At 56.4% G+C, this 19,150-nt stretch overlaps 2 protein-coding genes across 2 annotated transcripts; both read left to right on the forward strand.

Annotated features, from left to right (window-relative positions):
- Positions 1-1,648: 1,648 nt before the first annotated feature.
- GRWD1 (glutamate rich WD repeat containing 1) lies at positions 1,649-7,858 on the forward strand. The gene is made up of 7 exons (XM_026481920.4): positions 1,649-2,009; positions 2,214-2,331; positions 2,495-2,657; positions 4,608-4,821; positions 4,960-5,102; positions 5,270-5,467; positions 6,841-7,858. The coding sequence occupies exons 1-7, from the start codon at positions 1,823-1,825 to the stop codon at positions 7,159-7,161; spliced, it is 1,344 nt and encodes a 447-aa protein (XP_026337705.2). The 5' UTR covers positions 1,649-1,822; the 3' UTR covers positions 7,162-7,858.
- An 82-nt stretch (positions 7,859-7,940) lies between these two features.
- KCNJ14 (potassium inwardly rectifying channel subfamily J member 14) lies at positions 7,941-17,773 on the forward strand. The gene is made up of 3 exons (XM_026481919.4): positions 7,941-8,512; positions 13,330-14,083; positions 15,882-17,773. Exons 2-3 carry the CDS (start codon positions 13,382-13,384, stop codon positions 16,476-16,478), a joined length of 1,299 nt encoding a protein of 432 aa, XP_026337704.2. The 5' UTR covers positions 7,941-8,512; positions 13,330-13,381; the 3' UTR covers positions 16,479-17,773.
- The last annotated feature ends 1,377 nt before the right edge of the window (positions 17,774-19,150 follow it).

Raw genomic sequence — 19,150 nt, forward strand, 5'->3', positions numbered from 1 at the left:
GGGGAGTCACGCCACGCCCGCATCCCACCCCCACGCCCGGGGCCGTGGCCCCCTCATCACTGTGCAGCTCCCCGGCCCCAGCCACGCCTCCGGGGAAGCCCGTTTTTAACCTTTCATCCATTGGGACTCAAAACTGTGAGACGCGTTCGCCAAACTGTGACCCCAGACCTTGGCCCCGCCACACAGAAACCCCTGACCCCAGACTGTGACTTCCGACCCCTAAAAATGGTCATCCGACCCCAGACTGTGACCCCCGACCCCAAACTGTGACCCGAATCCCAGACTGTACCCCGACCAGACTGTGACCCTTGACGTCAAACCTTGACACGCCCTCCTCCTTTTCCACCCTCTGTCGCTTTTCCTTATTTTGACCTAGGACACTCCCAACGGAAGCCCGGCCTCCCGCTGCCCCAGCGTTGATCCCAACCAACGTTGGGCCACAACTTCCCACCCTGTCGCACCTCACTACCAGCCCCATGTCCCACCAACCACAGCCTCACCAAATCCAGCCCTTATTTGTGACCCTCCCATGATGACCTGCAGACCCCCCCCCCCAAAGCCTCTTCTTCCTAGATCTCCAGCCGGGTCTGGAGCTGGGTTGTGGAGGGGACAGTCTGGGACTCCACACCCACCACCAACCTCCCCTCCCACTCTCCTGTTACACATTGCAGTGTTTGGAATAAACCATGTTTTTATGCCTCCTCAGTCCAAGTGTGAGATCCGTGCTTGTCTCAGCCACCCTCAAACTTCTCTGGAGGAAACAGAAACAGAAAAGTCCCACAGAGGAAGAGAGGGCAGAAAGAAAAATGATATTGAGAACACTGACCCTGGAGGGAGGTGGGAGACAAAGACCCAGAAGGAAGCTGTGAGAAAAGATCCTAAGAAGAGAAGGAATGAGAAGGAGTGAGGGCGGACAGAGACCTAGAAAGAAGGAGGAACAGCGAACTCAACAAAGATCCAGGATCAAAACATTTTAGGATTAAGTCTAGAGTCCCATTCCTATGGCTGCAAGCAAGCGGTTTGCTAGATTCTTCATATCCTGTTCTTGCAAGCGAGGGAAGAGTCTAGTATATCCTAGCCAATGCACCTATCTTGAATGCCGTTAATCTCACCAGTGAGAATCTATTTCCAGCATTTCATTATACCAATTAGCCAAACCTCTGGTGCTGATGAGCGATAAAGAGAGCCGAAGCACTTGTAATAGTGGTCTCCAGGGGGCTGACTTTCTGATTAAGTGCTCGCTGACCATAGCTGCAATGTGAACGCCTGGTTAGGCAATTGACTGCCCCAAGAGGGTTGATTCGACCGACTAACTTACACATATCATCCTGTCTACACTAAAGCATTTTGAAGTGAATTATAGCCATCATAACAAGGAGGAAAAAGGAAACGGGCTTTATGGGTCCTCAGGGAGCAAAAACCCAGTCTACTTGCAGTAAGAACTCTTATTTGCATAAATGAATAATGTAGCGGAAAGGAAGCAATAAGAGTCAAAGGTGGAAGATGGAGTCGGGACTCCTCCAGTAGAAGGAGAAAACTGGCCTTGTACAGAACTACAACTCCCAGGAGGCCTTGCCGCTGCTCTGCGGAAAAGCGCCGCAAAGTCACGCGAAGGGTGTAGTTTCTCCGTACCCGCAGGCCTCGGTCGCTAGGCTGGGACGCCGTTACCTGAGCTCTCCTTCACCCTCTCCCCACCGCCCTCTCAAATTGGTGAGCTGGGAGGTTTCCAAGGCAACCGTCCAGCCGGGCGGATCTCCGAAGGAGGAAAACGCAACCCGGAAGTGACGTCCTTACATCGCGCCCGCGGTGAGAGGGTTCGAAGATGGCGGCGCGCAAGGGAAGGCGGCGCACGTGTGAAACCGGGGAACCCATGGAGGCCGAGTCCAGCGACGCAGGGACCGAAGGCCGGGCCCAGGTCTACCTGCCCGGCCGCGGACCGCCGCTGCGCGAAGGAGAGGAGCTGGTCATGGACGAGGAGGCCTACGTGCTGTACCACCGAGCGCAGACTGGTAGGGCTGGGCACCAGGACTCCTGGGTCCTGAGTTAGGAGGGGACAGGAATCCTGAGTCCTGATAGGGGCTAGTCCTGAGTCTTTAACTTACGAGGCACTCTGAGAGAGAAGACTGGTGTCTAAGATGGGTGAAAACATCACACGCGAGGGGGCTGAGATCTCTGTCCCATCCTAATTTTCCAACCCCTTCTTCTATCCTCAGGAGCCCCCTGTCTTAGCTTCGACATAGTCCGGGATCACCTGGGAGACAACCGGACAGAGCTTCCTCTTACACTTTACCTGTGTGCTGGGACCCAAGCCGAGAGCGCCCAGAGCAACAGGTGAGTGAGACCTGAGGTTTTATCCAAGACCAGGAATCTGAGCCCCCAGCCCCCCCCCCCCACCCGCACCAGGACCTAGAAGTCAGGGTTTCCAGCTTCTCTCCTCCCTCCTTCCTAAGGATCCTGGCATCCAGTGCCTCACTCACCCCACACTTTCCCCCAGACTGATGATGCTTCGGATGCATAATCTGCATGGGACAAAGCCCCCGCCATCGGAGGGCAGTGAGGAGGAGGAAGAGGAGGAAGATGAAGAGGATGAAGAAGAGCGGAAGCCTCAGCTGGAGCTGGCTATGGTGCCCCACTATGGTGGCATCAACCGAGTCCGGGTAGATACAGTCCCAGGAGCCTTCTCTACATTCTCTGACCTCCCCCCACAACCCCCTTGTCAGTGCCTTTCAGCTTTTAGAAAACTACCTGGCACATGATTTTTATATATTCGTTTACACATGTCTTAGCTATTGTCATCATTGTCACAGTGTGCTAGAAGCAATAGGGGGCTGTTTTTTGCGTTCTTTCCTCTTGGTGAAAATTGCAAAGCTTGCCAGAGGAGCTGACAGGAGAGTGAAGTGGAATAACGTGCAGTTATTTTGGGTGTCTAGAGACAGCACTTGGTTGTAGTGTAGCGATGTGTGTTTTCTGTTACTGCTCAAGAACCGTCCTGGGCTGTGGGGTCACTTTTGCGCTGCTGAGTTTATAGCGCCTTCAGAGCAGGCTGATGTGTGGATTAAAATGAGATGATGTGTGAACAGCATTCAGGGCAGTGCTTGGCCCACAGCCCTTGCTGTGTGTTCCCATGCAGGGGTTGCCATGTTTCAGGCACTGTTCTGTGCCTTGGAGATTTAACAGAGAGCAACAGGTTTCTGGTTTTGTGAAACTTACGTGCTAGCGGGGAAGGGAACAAGCAAGAACTGGGTAAATGTGCGTGGATCCAGAGGGGCCGGGTGTTGTGGAGAAGAGTCAAAGTAAGGGAAGGGAATTAGGATGTTCCTAGAGTGGATTTGCTATTTTAAATAGTACCGTCGGGGAAGTATTATGATGAGGTGCCATTTGAACAGACAGCCACAGGGAATGAGCCAAAGATCTCTGTTGGGAAAGGGTTGATAGGCAGAGGAAAGGCAAGTGCAAAGGCCCTGGGACAAACGTGGCATGTCTGAGGAGGTTCAGGGGAAGGCAGAGAGACCAATGCATTTACTAGAGGAGATGGACGAAGGAGAGAGTGACAGCATTTAGGGGGTGGGAGGTGATGGATTATGTGGGGCTTGTAGGCTGACTTGGCTTTTACCTGGGGAGAAATTGGAGGGTTTCCATTGGAGGGTTTAGAGCAGAGGGCAAATGGGATCTGACTTGTGGGGTTTGTTTTTTTGTTGTTTTTTTTTGTTTTTGAGAGAGGGAGAGAGAGACTCTTAAGCAGGCTCCACGCCCAGCATGGAGTCCAACATAGGGCTTGATCCCAGGACCCTGAGATCATGACCTGCGCCGAAATCAACAGTCAGACGCTCAAGCGACTGAGCCACTCAGGCGCCCCAGAATCTGACTTGTGTTTTAAAGAGATTCCTCTGTCCGCTGTATTGAGAACAGACTGCAGGGAGGCCATAATTCAAGGGCGAGGATGACAGGGGTAGCGGGAATGCTGACGGTAGAGGTTGAGAAGAGTTGGAAGTGGTGTGTTTTGAGTGTAGCCAGCTCAGGGTGGGTGTGAGGAGGAAAAGACAAGTCCATGTGTCCCACAGTTTGGGGCCTGAGGCGGGGAGCCCCAGGGAGGAGGAAGTTGCTGATGGCAAGTAGGAGCCTGGCTTTGGTCGTGTTTGAACACTCGGTGTCATAGGAGTCGAGTTGAGGAGAGAGGTCAGGGCTAGGGGCTACTGGAAACCTTGAGGCCGAATGGGATCTCCTGGCGAACAGTCGTTAAGGGCAGAGGGACCAAAGGACGGAGGCCTGTGACCCACCAACATTTAGAGGGTCGCAGACACTGGTAGTCTGAACCCCCTCCCAAGGGTTAGTGGAGTTACAGCCTCCGTTCCTGGGGGTCTGGAAGGCGTTTTCCGTCTCACATCGCTTCCCCTACACAGTGTGGAAGGTTGTCCCAGGTACCATGCTGGTCTTACAGGCTGTGATTCCGTCCCTACAAAGGCTTCTGGGAGCCGGAGTCCCAGCCCTGGGGCGGTAGGAGTCCTGAGAAACTGCAGTTCTGGTTCTCAGCGATGCTGGGAGCGGTGGTCACCACCCTGAGCCTCCTGTCCCTCCCACGTCCCTCTCCGTTCTCCGTCCCCCTGCAGGTGTCGTGGCTGGGCGAGGAGCCGGTGGCTGGCGTATGGTCAGAGAAGGGCCAGGTGGAGGTGTTCGCGCTGCGGCGGCTTCTGCAGGCGGTGGATGACCCCCAGGCATTGGCGACCTTCCTCCGGGACGAGCAGGCCCGTGTGAAGCCCATCTTCGCCTTCGCTGGCCACATGGGCGAGGGCTTTGCACTTGACTGGTCCCCCCGTGTGTCTGGTGAGTCCCGGGGGTGCACGCTAGGTCGTGGGGGGCGAGAGGGAGCAGGGTCTGTAGGAAGAGCGGGGGCTAAGAGTGCAGGGAGAGGAGGGAGCTGTGGCCAGCTGGGCCCGGTGGTTTCGTGACTCCCGTTCCCAGGGCGCCTGCTGACCGGTGACTGTCAGAAGAACATCCACCTGTGGACGCCCACGGACGGCGGCTCCTGGCACGTGGACCAGCGGCCCTTTGTGGGCCACACGCGCTCTGTGGAGGACCTGCAGTGGTCCCCGACGGAGGACACAGTGAGGGCGGGCTGGGGCGCCGGGCTCCTGGGTCTTGGGGGGGACGGGGACTGGGGCTGGGTCCCAGAGAGGGGGACACTAAAGAAGAGGGCAGCCCACCACTCGTCCCTGGTCTCCGGGTTGGGGTGGCAGGCACCCCGGGGTCACTCAGACGCCGCCTCGTCCAGGTGTTCGCCTCCTGCTCAGCGGATGCCTCCGTTCGCATCTGGGACATCCGGGCCGCCCCCAGCAAGGCCTGCATGCTCACCACCGCCGCCGCCCACGACGGCGATGTCAACGTCATCAGCTGGAGCCGCCGGGAACCCTTCCTGCTCAGCGGCGGGGACGACGGCGCCCTCAAGATTTGGGACCTGCGGCAGTTCAAGGTATCTTCCCAGCCGGACGTTGCCCCAGCAGCCGCCGGGGTTTACCGGGTTCCCTCCTCCGGTGCTTGTCTGTGCCAGAGCTGGGAAGGCCCGGCGAGTTGGGGTCCAGCCCTGCCGGGGTGCAGGTGAGGAAGCGGGCCGAGCGGGAGGAAGGCTGTGACTGGTGTGGGGTCGCTTGCTCCCCCAGCTGGAGAGGTGGCAGGAGACAGACAAGAGGCCGAGTGACAGCTGAGACTCCCAACTCCCATCTGCCTGCTGGCGAGCCGGGCAGCTGGCTTTGCAGCCGGTGCTTCAGGCACCTTGGAGTTGTAGACTTCTTGTTAGCGAACTTTGTGGAATCAGCTGAGAGTGGGAACCCACGTCGTTCATTACAGGAGAGGAAACAGGTACAGAAAGGACAGGAGCAGCTGTGACGTCACCACCCAGCTAAGAATTGACTTCATAGAGCCGAGCAGGGCTCTGGGCAGGAGGATTGCAACTCTGGCGTCCCTCCGGCCAAAGCCATCACTAAATACGGCTCTGTGCCTTCCCGGGACCCCCATGATGTAATCTTTTCTCCCCTCCGATATGATGAGTTCTCTAGCGTCAGCTCTGAGGAAGCTTCTAGAAACGGGTTCCAGCCCCCAAGACAGGTATATGGCTAGGTTCCGTGGCCAAGTTGATTGGAACTTTGGAACCACTTGTCCAATTTAGAGACACTCCGGTCCCCAGCAGCACCTTCGCTGTAGTAAAAGTGCTGTTTTTCTTTTCCTCGGCTGCCTCTGGAGCCTGGGAGCTGTGCTTCTGCCCTCTTTAAGGCGTTCATAGAATCAGCAGGTTTGAGAACCATCCCCTCCTTTTTTTAAGATTTATTTATTTAGAGAGAGAGAGAGAGTGCACGCGTGGGCGAGAGGAGGGGCAGAGGGAGGGGGGGAGAGAATCTCGAGCCGACTCCCTGCTGAGCGTGGACCCCCCCCCCCGCCCCGCCCATGCAGGGCTCAATCCCATAACCCTGAGATCATGACCTGAGCTGAAACCAAGAGTCAGCACTCAACCAACTGAGCCACCCTGGGGCCCTGAGAACCACCCCTTCTTATAGGAAGGGAAAGTGAGGCATGCCCAGGCGGGACTAGCGGCGGGGATTTTATGATCTAGAGCTGGAAGGGGCTTCTTTGCAGGTGAAACCACAGTTCCCAGCAGCTCCTAGGATATTAGGCCCCTGTCACCAGTTGTACTTGGCCCTCCGTCCCTTTCTGAGAACGTGGGCCTGTGGGGGCCCCAGAGGTGGCGCCCTGGTGGAACCCTGCAGCCGGAGAGCGGTGAGGGCTCGGCCTGGGTCACCCCGGGGAGTCGGGCTGAGGTGCTCAGAGCCCCGGCCTCCCTTCTTCCCGCAGTCTGGCTCCCCAGTGGCCACCTTCAAGCAGCACGTGGCCCCCGTGACCTCGGTCGAGTGGCACCCCCAGGACAGCGGGGTCTTCGCGGCCTCGGGTGCAGACAACCAGATCACACAGTGGGACCTGGCCGTGGAGCGCGACCCCGAGGCGGGCGACGCGGAGACCGCCGACCCCGGGCTGGCGGACCTGCCCCAGCAGCTGCTGTTTGTGCACCAGGGCGAGACGGACCTGAAGGAGCTGCACTGGCACCCGCAGTGCCCCGGGCTCCTGGTCAGCACCGCGCTGTCGGGCTTCACCGTCTTCCGCACCATCAGCGTCTGAGGAGGCCCGCCGCCCCCCGGTCTGGCCTGGCCGTTCCCTCAGCCACCGAGCTCGACGCTGCTTCCGCCGCTAGGGACTCCTTCGGCTCTGCTGACCAGCCCTCCTCCCATAGAAGGACTTAGCTTGGCCCGTAGCTGCCACGACGGATTCTGTTTGATGTTTTGTTTGGTGTCACGAACCCCTCTTGCCAAAGGATCTGGTTTGACCCATGACTGTACAACTGTTTGGTTTGGTCCAGGGAGCCTTCCAACCACAGGGCTCTGTTTGACGCCGGGGACCCCTCCCGTGGAAAGACTTGGTTTGGCCCAGGCTGCCCCCCCCGCCCCGTCCCCCACCTGTGCGAGGACCTGCTGGCCCGTTTCCCAGGTGGGCCTGGTGTGGCCGGTGTCGCTGTGGATATTTTGTGAGCTCTGGCACCTGGCTTGACCCTTTGACCTCCCTGTCCCGGGACCCGGTTGTGGCCACTGGTCTCCCCCAGGGAACTCGAGGACTTTACAGTGGGTGGACCGAAGTTGGGGCGTGGGTTCCTCCAGCAGAATCCGGTGTTGCCCTTTGTCTTCCTGCCAAACAGGGTTTGGCCCGGACTTCCCAGTGGGGGGTTGTGTGGGTCTTCTTCCCCTCCCGCCCGCATCCAAGCCAGGCGCTGTGCAGGGAGGAAGGTCAGGGGTTCCTGAGGCAGTAAAGGACGAGAACGGGGTCTGATGTGTGTGGGACTCATCTGCAGGCTGCTTCCCTGTGAAGAAACGGGAGGAGGCCGCGGGAACCGGGCCCCCAGCTGTCCAGAGGCCACCGAGCTGGGAGAGGCCACTGGGAATCCCTGCTTCGTGTGATCGCTCAGCCCCCCATCGGGTGCTGTTCAGATCCACCTGCCCTAAATTGTATCCATGTGGAGCTCAGTCCAGGTCTCTGGAAGGGTACCTCACCTGTGTCCCCTGACTCCTTAAGGCTTCATCTCAGAACCAGGCAGCCCCCCATTTCTCTGTCCTTCCACCACTGTCCCCTTTATCTCTCTTTGTTCCCTCATCTGTGTCCCCACCTCCCTGTGCCTCCCTGCCCCCTCCCCCTTCTGTGTCTGCCACCACGTCTCCTCTCCAGCCTGCTTGGGCTGCGGCCCAGCCGCCCTGCCTGGCCGTCCTCCCTGGCTCCCCCTCTGCGGCTCTGAGCTGGCCCCACCCCCTGCCCCCCCTCGGCCGGGCCTCTGATCCGCCTGTGGACACACGGGTCGGGCACCCGGCACAAGGCCCCCGGGGCCCCGGACACATCGCTGCCCCCTCAGCGCCCACAGAGACCTCCCCGCGGCCCTAGCAGAGGATCCCCCAGCGGAGGGCATGGGGGTGGGCTGCCCCACCAGGTATGTGCCTCCATACAGAGATCCCGGGGCGGGGGGCAGTCCTGGGCTGAAACTATCCCACCTTCCCCCACGACCCCCCTGCACCCTCCTTGCTTCGGCCCTTCTGCCCCACATTCCTTGTCCTCGCTGTTCCCCCAGGAAGGTCCTTCCTCACCCTTGGTGACCAGTTCCAGCCCCAGAACAACCTCTCCCCCCCTGGTCGGTTGCCTCCGTCTCTGACCCCATCTCCATCTGCTTACTGCCCCCTCATCCCTGTCATCACGAGCTTCTGTCGCCCTTCTCTGTCCACAACTCCAGCTCCCCGGCTTTCCATTTCTGGACACATCCTCTCCCCTTCCCAACTGCTCCTGGTCTGCCTGTCTCTCCTGTCCCCTCCCACCATGTCTCTGTCTCCATTCTCTAGGTCTCTGACAACCCCCCGAGGTCTCTGTGTACCCCACCACCGCCTGGTCTCTGTCCCCCTCCCTCTGGGTCCCTGTACCCCATGCAGGGTCTGTCTTTCCCTCTTTCTAGGCTCCGTCTCTCAGCACCCTTCCTGTCCACTCTGAGCCTCTGTCTTTGCTCAGTCTGTGTCCCCTCACACCCCAGCCCCCACCCCGTCAATCTCTGCCCTCCAACCTGCTGTTCAGACCCTGTTGGTAGGTGGGGGAAAAGCAGGGGGTGGGGGTGACACCCAGGGTCTCCGGAAGTGTGAAAGTGCTGCTTTTTGAGGGGGAGGGAGGTTGGGGCCTGGGGGGCGGAGCTTCTTGGCCTCAGATTAGACAGTGACTTTGACACCAAGTTGACACACCTTAAGCCCCATGTCTCCTTTATATGGAAACATTAAGCTGCTCTGGCAGGTCAGGGGGAGGATGGGGGAGGACTTGAGGCTCCGGATCCCTTTCCCTCCTGTCCTGCCTTCACGGGGGGGGGGGGGGGGGGGGGGGGCTTGAACCTGTGTCCCATCCACCCTCTGTGAGCGGGCCATGTTGGATGCCAACAGGGCCCTCTGGAGGCGAAGGTCCCCATCGACTTTGTGAAACGGACACGGTCACTTTCACCTCACAGGGCTGAGGGGGGATTTACGAGGCAGACGCCTGCCTTGGAAAGGCTCAGGACCCAAACCAGCACCCCACCCTCAGCACTGCGTGGGTCTGGCCGGGTCCCCGAGCCTACTCCCCAACCCGGGAAGTGGGGCAGTGATCTTGACCTCCTGGCATCCTGGACAGTGGAGGTGAGGTGAGCAGTGGGGTCTGGCGGAGTCCAGCGGGCGGGCCGCGGGCATCCCCTGAGCTCATACAAGGCCCAGGACTCAGAAAACAAGAGCGCCCCTGATATCCATGGTTCGTCGCTCAGGCTTTGAGGCTGAGAAGCCTGGATGGGAGCCTGAGACGACAGACCTCGGTGCCTCAGTGTGCTTTACTGTGAAAAAACGAAGGCCCCCCCGCCCCGATCCGAGGGTTGTAGTTAGAGATGGGTCAGCCGGTGTGGGAGGGCCCGGCCTGGGGCCCACCTCCCCTACCCTGTCAGCAGCTCCCGATGGGACCAGCACATAGTGGGGACTTCTGGGCAGGAAAGGGCTGCAAATGCAGAGGTCAGAGCCTGGATTCAAACCTGGCGCCTTCAGCCATTAGCCTCAGTTAACCCCGTTTTGGAAGAACGATCTCCCAACTCCCAAAGTTGTTGAGGGTGAGAAAAGAGTCAAGGTTGGGGTATGTCGTCGACACAGCCAGGCCCAGTCCACTCTGACCTGAGCTGCAACTCTGCGTCCTTAGAATGCAACAATGGCAGAGCTCAGTGAGGGGGGTGGAGGGTAGTGCAGGGACCCACAGGGGTTGAACTTGCCATCGACTAACAGCCCTCTCGGTTTGAGCACCCCTGGCCCTGCCAAGAAGCCCATGAGGTTCGCAGAGCTTGGTGCAGGGGCCACACGGTACATAGGTGTTTAGTAGGCATTGATGGGACTGCCTGCCAAGTATCTAACCTCTAGCCTCCTCCACAGCTGCTGGGGTGGCGGGTGTGAAGTCCCCAGGTCCATGCCCCGCGCTTTCCCTCCTCTCCCCTCCACCCTGTTGAGCAGCTGAGATCCCACTTCCCAGATGAGGGAGCTGAGCCCAGGCTGGGATGTGACTTGCCTCCAGCCCTATAGCGAGTAAGGGACAGAGCTCGGATTCAGCCTAGAACCGCCTGACTCAAAAACGCAGGCTCTTTCCACAGACGAGGCTCCAGAAGAGGAAATCAGTGGTCCCAAGGCATGTAGTGGGTCAGCAACCGAGCCAGGACTGCGCCCTTGATTTAGATGACTGGGAGACCCTTCCTGACCTTGAAGGAGTCCAGTTTCCCCATTTTGCAGTTAAAGAAATGCTTAGATTTACCCAAGATCAGACGGTCAGGACTGGGCTTGGGTTTGTGTTTTTTGTTTTTGTTGTTTTTGGTAACATTTCATTAAAATAGAAGTTAGAAAAAGAGGCACCTGGCTAGCTCAGTGCGTGGAACATGTGACTCTTGATCCTGAGGTCATGAGTTCGAGCCCCACATTGGGTGTAGAGATAACTTAAAATTTGAAAAAAAAATACATAATTCAGTAAAATACAACCCCCACACTAAAGTGTACAGTTCAGTGTTTTTTAGTATTTTCACGTAGTTGTGCCACCATCACCACAATCAATTTTCGAATATTTTCATCACCCCAACAGGAAAACCTGTTTCCTCTGGCTGTCACTCCCCACCCCCCATCTCCCCAGCCCTAGGTACCACTAGTCTCCTTTCTCAATGTACAGATTTGCCCATCTGGACATACAGATGAAAGTATACAATATGTGGTCTTTTTTTTTTTTTTTTTAAGATTTATTTATTTGAGAGACATGGGGGAGAGGGAGAGAGAGTCTGAAGCAGACGCCGTGCTCAGAGCGGAGCCCGATGTGGGACTCACTCTCACGACCCTTGAGATCAGACCTGAGCCAAAACCAAGAGTCAGACGCTTAACCGGCTGACTCACCCAGGTGCCCCAATATGTGGTCTTCGGTATCTGGCTTCCTTCACTTGGCACGATGTTTTCAAGGTTCAGCCATGTTGTCGCATGTCGGTGCTTTGTTTTCCTGCTGAGAAGCACGTCGTTGTGTGGACCCATCACATCCAGTTATCCGTTCGTCAGTTGATGGCTATGTGGGTTGTTTCCATCTGTGGGCTATCTCAACACGGTCAGGAATGTCTGTGTGCAAGTGGTTTGTGCGGATGTTGGTTTTGTCCTGAGTGGACACCCAGAAGTGGAATTGTTGGGTCCTAGGGGAGCCGTGTTGAACCATTTAGGGAACTGCCAGACTGTTTCTCTCAGCAGCTGCACCATTCCACCAGTAGTGTACAAGGATGCCAATTTCTGCACATCCTCGTCAACACGGGTTATCTTACCCAGTGGACGGAAAATGGCGTCTCATGGTTTTGATTTGCATTTCCCTGATGGCTAATGACGTTAAGCATCTTTTTAGGTGCTGTATGAGCTTATCTTATGGACTATTCGATTTTTTTTTCTTAGAGAAATGTCCCTTTGGATACTTTGCCTATTTTTTTAAAGATTCATTTTATGTATTTATTTTTTAATTTGAGAGAGAGACACAGAGCACAGGGGGGAGGGACGGAGGGAGAGGGAGTCTTAAGCAGGCTCCACGCTGAGCGTGGAGCCCGACACAGGGCTCGATCTCAAGACCCCTGAGATCACAACCTGAGCAGAAACCAAGAGTTGGTGCTTAACCAACTGAGCCACCCAAGCGTCCCTCGTTTGCCTATTTTTAAATTGTGTCTTTTTATTATTGATTTGTAAGGGGTGTTTAGATATTTATTTTAAGATTTTAAACAGTTTATTTGAGAGAGGAAGCGAGCACGAGTGGGAGCAGAGGGAGAGGGAGGAGACACCCCACTGAGCAGGGAGCCTGAATTGGGCCTCGATCCCAGGACCCCCAGATCATGACCAGAGCTGAAGGCAGATGCTTAACCAACTGAGCCACCCAGGCGCCCCTGTTTAGATATTTTAGATAAAAACTTTTTACATATCAACTATTTTTTCCTGTTGGTGGGTTGTCTTCACTTTCTTGATAATGTCCTTTGAAGCACAAAAGTTTGTGTTTTTCTTTTAACGATTTTATTTTTAAGCAATCTCTGTACCTTATGTGGGGCTTGAATTCACAACCCCAAGATCAAGAATGGCACGATCCACAGACTGAGCCAGCCAGGAGCCCCTTGAAAGTTCTTAATTTCGATGAAGTTCAATCCATCCACCATTTTTGCTTTTGTTGCTTCTGCTTTCTAAGCCTGTTTTTGAGCCATAGGTGACCTAGAGCCTTGGCTTATCTCTCCATGCAGATTCCATGTTGGGAACGGTCACCACTCTGTGGCCTCCTGATTGGTGACCCTCAAGTCCTAGTTTACTCAGCTCTGACCGTGGGCAAGTTAAACGATTTGTGCCTCCGTTTTCTCATCTATAAGATGGGGATAATAACGTCTACGTTGGTGTTAGGCTCAAATATGTAAATTCATGTAAAGTGCTCACAACAGTGTCCGGCGCTGTACGGAGAGATGTTTGCTCTAATTACTGTGTGTACTTGCTTGCTGTACTATTGTCTTTGTTGTACTATTGACTTTGCTATGACTTTGTTGCTGTTGTTACTATACAAGCGTCCCCTATAATATTGTCCTCGATGCTGTACTGTTCCGACTTTCAGGGTGAGTAACGTGCCACCCGTCTGCCAGATGAGGCCACCAGGGCCCAGGGAGCATGCCTGGCCGCAGAGACCCCCCCCCTTCCTGGCACCCCTGACACTGCTGCCCGTTTCTTGTCTCCGCAGGTTCGGGGCGCCCGCCCCCCACTAGGACAAGTGGAGGGGGTGCCCCCGCCCAATGGGCCTGGCCAGGGCCCTGCGCCGCCTTAGCGGCGCCCTGGAGCCAGGGGAGGGCCGCGCCGGCGATGAGGAGGAGGCCGGGCCGGGGCTGTGCCGCAATGGGTGGGCGCCGTCGCCGGCGGGGCGGCGCCGCGGGCGCTTTGTCAAGAAGGACGGGCATTGCAACGTGCGCTTCGTGAACCTGGGTGGCCAGGGCGCGCGCTACCTGAGCGACCTGTTCACCACGTGCGTGGACGTGCGCTGGCGCTGGATGTGCCTGCTCTTCTCCTGCTCCTTCCTCGCCTCCTGGCTGCTCTTCGGCCTGGCCTTCTGGCTCATCGCCTCGCTGCACGGCGACCTGGCCGCCCCGCCGCCGCCGGCGCCCTGCTTCTCCCAGGTGGCCAGCTTCCTGGCCGCCTTCCTCTTCGCGCTGGAGACGCAGACGTCCATCGGCTACGGCGTGCGCAGCGTCACCGAGGAGTGCCCGGCCGCCGTGGCCGCCGTGGTGCTGCAGTGCATCGCCGGCTGCGTACTCGACGCCTTCGTCGTGGGCGCCGTCATGGCCAAGATGGCCAAGCCCAAGAAGCGCAACGAGACGCTAGTGTTCAGCGAGAACGCCGTCGTGGCGCTGCGCGACCGCCGCCTCTGCCTCATGTGGCGCGTCGGCAACCTCCGCCGCAGCCACCTGGTCGAGGCCCACGTGCGGGCCCAGCTGCTGCAGGTGCGCGCCGCCCCGCGGGGGTGGAAGGGACAGGCGGGGCAAGAGGGAGGGACCCGTCCTGGGGAACTGTGAGAGATGTAGGCCTGAGGGTGAGGTGAGTGGCGGGCCTGGAGGGCGCGTGGACTACAATTCCCAGCAGTCTCGCGGGCAGGAACCCTGCCGCCGCACCACCACCCCCCGTCCCCCCTCCCCCCCCCCCCCCCCCCCCCCCCCGTCCCCCGTCCCCACCTCCGCCCCGTCCCCCGCCTTGTGGACTGAGGCTCCTTCCCGGATCACTTGCAGGAGATGGAAACCCAAGAGGGAGGTCTGTGACCAGTGCTAACTGGAGCCCTAGGCTTGAAACAGATCTTGAGACATAAAGAGCTTCCCGTGGCTTGAGGATGGGCCCCCAATGGGGTGTGGGATATCTAGACCTGAGAAGGCCGCATCTGGCCTGTGAAGGCGCTGAACTACAATTCCCAGAAGCCTCTGTGGGCGGGGACCGTGCCCCGAAGGGATGGTCTGAGCAGAGGTCGTAGTTTTGTGGGTGGTGTAAACCATGGCTGAGGTTTACAATTACCAGCCCACACAGTGGTACCGAGAGCGGCCCGTGACTTGAGGCTAGGCCCCTGTGGGATTGTGGGAGATGTAGGCCCAAGAACGCCGTGCAGTTCATACCTGCAGAAGAGCTGTGGAACGCAATTCTCCGTGGCCTCTGGGCATGGGGTCCTATAGCGTTTGTGGGAGACTTCATTCCCCAACTCAGTGGCCCAGTCGGCCCCACCAGCCTCCTGCTCAGAGGAGAACAGTGCTGGAAAAGAGCCCTGAACTGTACCTTATCACCAAAACAAACAAAGCAACTATGACCTCCTTTGGCTCCTGGGGTAGCGGCTCCCTCCAGTGACCTGAAGAAGGCGCCTTAGTGTTTCTTTAGAATTGTGGTCAAACTGCCCAAATTCTAGAGCAGTTGTTGTCCTTGACAAAGTAAAGGCTTTGTCACTTACGAACCCTGGGGTGAGGCTGGACTTTGGTGAGAGGAGGACAGAATGGTGGTGGGAACTACAACTCCCAGCAGCATCTGGGGGGGGGGGTCTTGATTCATGACTAGGATTCATGAGTAGGAGAGAGCCTCTCTCCCCCAGAAGTCTGTGGGGCGCTGACATGGCTTGGGAGGTTGGGTATGGAACCAATGGGGAGAGGTGAGGGGAAACTACCAATACATGGCCTGAGGACTGCATTGTCCCCTACATACACACACACACACACACACACACACACACACACACACACACACAATGGGACAGAGGGGCTTGTAGATAACCCAGAGGCTAGCCTGAGGCAGTGGTAGAATACGAAGTGTGGGACCTAGGTTGTCATCCTTATTTATCCCTCTATGCATATATTAAAAACCATTTTTCTATCCCTCTCCTCCTTCTCCAATGCTGCTTGGACATGACTCTGCCCTTCTGTTGTCTCTTTAACTTCGTCTCTGCCTTGCTGATTTCTGTGACTCAATGCCAATATCATTCTGCCCCTCTGTCCCCTCTTTTTCTCTCTTGCGTTTCTATCCCCAAACCCTTTGAGTGTCTGTCCCTCGCTCTTTATCTCTGGTTCTGTCCCTCCCTTTCTCTGGGCCTCCATCCTCCCCTCTCTGGGCCTCCATTCCCCTCTCTCTGGGTCCATGTTCTCACCCCACCACCCCTGCCTGTTTCTGCTCTCCTCTTCCTTGGCATCTCCATTCCTTTATCTCATCGCCTCTGTCTCCATTCATCTCTGTGCTCCCTGCCGGCTGTCTTTGTCCCCTCCCCTCTTGCTGCAGCCTCGTGTGACCCCGGAGGGTGAGTACATACCACTGGATCACCAAGATGTGGATGTGGGCTTTGATGGTGGCACCGATCGAATCTTCCTTGTGTCTCCCATCACCATCGTGCACGAGATCGACTCTGCCAGCCCTCTGTATGAACTAGGACGTGCCGAGCTGGCCCGGGCTGACTTTGAGCTGGTGGTCATTCTTGAGGGCATGGTTGAGGCCACGGCCATGACCACACAGTGTCGCTCCTCCTACCTCCCTGGTGAGCTGCTCTGGGGCCATCGTTTTGAGCCGGTCCTCTTCCAGCGTGGCTCCCAGTACGAGGTTGACTATCGTCACTTCCACCGCACTTATGAGGTCCCAGGGACACCAGTCTGCAGCGCCAAGGAGCTGGATGAACAGGCAGAGCGGGCTTCCCACAGCCCCAAGTCTAGTTTCCCTGGCTCTCTGGCTGCATTTTGTTATGAGAATGAACTCGCACTGAGCTGCTGCCAGGAGGAAGAGGAGGACGAGGAGGCCAACGAGGGGGATGGGGTGGAGGCAGAAGATGGGACTGCCAGCCCCCAAGTACTCACACCAACACTGGCACTGACCCTGCCCCCGTGATGCCAGCTGGTGGCTCCCTATTTGTACCCCCTTCCCAGAGATAGCAAGATGGAGAGTTAGGGCCCTCTCCTGGGATGGGGGCAAGTGTTTCCCAAGACTGACAGGCCTACTGGGTAAATTATTAGCTGGTGAAGTTCTGCCATGCCTAGTGGACCCACCACAGACATACTGGATCTTAATTCCTCTGCGGTCCATGCTCCCTCCCGAGACCCCTTTATCAGCCTGATTCCTGAGTCTTCCCAGAGCTGAGGGACCCAGGATTCTGGACCACCCAAGAGGCAAGGACTGGTGGTTCTAGATTCCTCTATATGGCTGGGTTGGGTTGTTGAGCAGGGTCAGGAACCAGTGATATATACTGCCTCCGGGGACAGCAACAGAGAGTAAGAGTTTGTAGGTCTGGGTTGACCTAAGATTCAAGGGACTGTTGCTTCTCCACTCAGCTAACCAAGTAGCAAATCATTTTTTTCTAGACCATGCAAGGAGGGAGGGTTACGGAAAATACCCCAAGAATTCAAGACTATCTTTTTTAACCGATGACAAAGATTATTGACTGCAGGTCAAGAAAAGACCTTGTGGTTCCAGAGGGCCCAAGAGTTAAGATTCTGTGAATCTAGATTGACCACAGAGACGAGCACTGGTGGTTCTAGAACACGTTGAAGCGAGAATGTTGAGCTACTGAGGAAACTAAAGAGTCATGTTTCTAGAATGCACAAAACAACAGAGTGTCTGTGGGTCTGGAAGGGCTACAGTGACAGCTTGGGAGGTCTCGATATTAGGTAACTCCAGACCACTGGCCGTAGAACAGCAAACCAAGGGGATTGTTGTGCGTTTTTTTTTAAGTGCCATTCTAGATTGTCCAAAGGAATCCAGATTCTGTGGCTCTAGATTGATCACAGAGTCAAGGAACGATGATGATGCTAGATGGCTGAGATTTGCCGGTTCCAGTTTGCCCAATGGAGTTGGGAATCTTGATGATTCTTTGTGGGTCTGTAATGCCAAAAGGAATCAAGGCTCCAGGGATCCAGGGTTGTCCATTATTAAAACCCGGAAGGTCTAATCGGCTCCTAGAACTCGGCAGTTCTGGGAGGTGGACCCGGGACTTGATCGGCAGCATTTCTGGGCTGACCTAGAAAGGGCGGGCCCAAGCAAGACCCTGTGGATAACAGGGCTGGTCGTCGGGCAAGGGAAGGAGAGGCCCAAGGCTGATGAGTCTACGATACTCTGGAATCCTACACCTAGCGATGTGTGTCTATTTCTTAAAGACGTTATATATATGTGTATTATATATATATAATATAAATACAGATATCTATATTTTCCTGTGGTTCATACAAAAGGGTTAGAAACTGAGCTTGAGCTAATTGGAATGGAGTCCTTTACAAGGATCCAGGAAGCTTTGCTCTAAATCCCAACTCTGCCTCAACTTACGGCGTGGTTTTGGGCAAATCATTCCCCTCCTTTATGCCTCAATTTCCCCATCTGTAAAAATGGGGCCCTGGAACTTGAAGTTCTCCAAGGACCTTTCCACCAGAATGATTCCTCGCTTCACTGAAGGGGACAGCTGGGGGTTGGTGGGGGTGAAGGTCCTATAGATTTCCCAGCTCTCCCTGGTGCTGGAACGCATGGCCTTCCAGGGGCAACCGGGACGGGAGATGCTCTTGGGAGGCCAGCTCTGAACTTGGATGTGGGAACAACACGGCAGGCAAACGGTAGTGTGGACTGTGGCTAAGGGCCAGAATCTCCTCCCCTCTGTCCAGCTTAGGGGGCAGGGAAGGGAGAAGGTAGCTCTGAATGCCAGGAGAAAGTATGAGTTCAGGGGGAGAATTGTGCCCCAGATTAGATCACTGGGAGCCCTGGGTGGTGTGTCTATGAATGTGCTTCTGGGGCATGGTTCATCACGCCTATCCTCCAACCCCCACCATACTGCTATCTAACTAAGTGCCCCGCAGGCTGGAAGCCAACTGCAGAAAGAGCCAGTGCCAGGGAGGAGGACACATTCCCACCTGTGTCCCAGGACTGTGGGCAGCCATGTCATTGCCCATTAGCTTGCCTGAGTGCTGCAGCAACCCAGGTCCCCGCATCTGGCTTCCCCACCTCCCTTTATCCTTCAAAATCCCCACTTGATAACCGGATGGGATTAATTAGCTAGCTGTTCTCCTAGTGCAGGTGTCTGGGGTAGGGACAGGGGTAATGGAAACACAGGCATGGAGAAGGATGTTAAATTGGGGTTGAAGGGACAGGAAGAGGGTTCTGTTTGGAAGGAAAGAGAGTGGGGCAAAGCTGGGCACAGCCTAGCTTTCCACTGGGAAGGACAAGGCCTGGGCCACTCATAAAGGTCAGGGAGGGGATTAAGAGGCTCCGTGTCTAATCTGTCAGCTTAACCAGGTCCTGGCCTCGAATCTGTCCCCACCTGCCTAGCCCAGGGACGGCAAATGAGGACAAGGCCCAGACACCACCTGAGACCCAGTTAGGGACCCACCCATGATAGGGACGCCCAGGTACTCCATCCCAGCCAGTTGCCTGCACTTGTGAATGGAAATGAGAGGCTGGGGAGGAGCGGGGAGGGGAGAGAAGGGCATCATGTGGGGGGACTTCCAGAGGAGGGAGGAGTTTAAGAAGAGGGGGACCTTGGGGCGCCTGGGTGGCTCAGTCGTTAAGCATCTGCCTTCGGC

Source organism: Ursus arctos, unplaced genomic scaffold (assembly GCF_023065955.2).
Source record: "Ursus arctos isolate Adak ecotype North America unplaced genomic scaffold, UrsArc2.0 scaffold_19, whole genome shotgun sequence".
NCBI lineage: Eukaryota > Metazoa > Chordata > Mammalia > Carnivora > Ursidae > Ursus > Ursus arctos.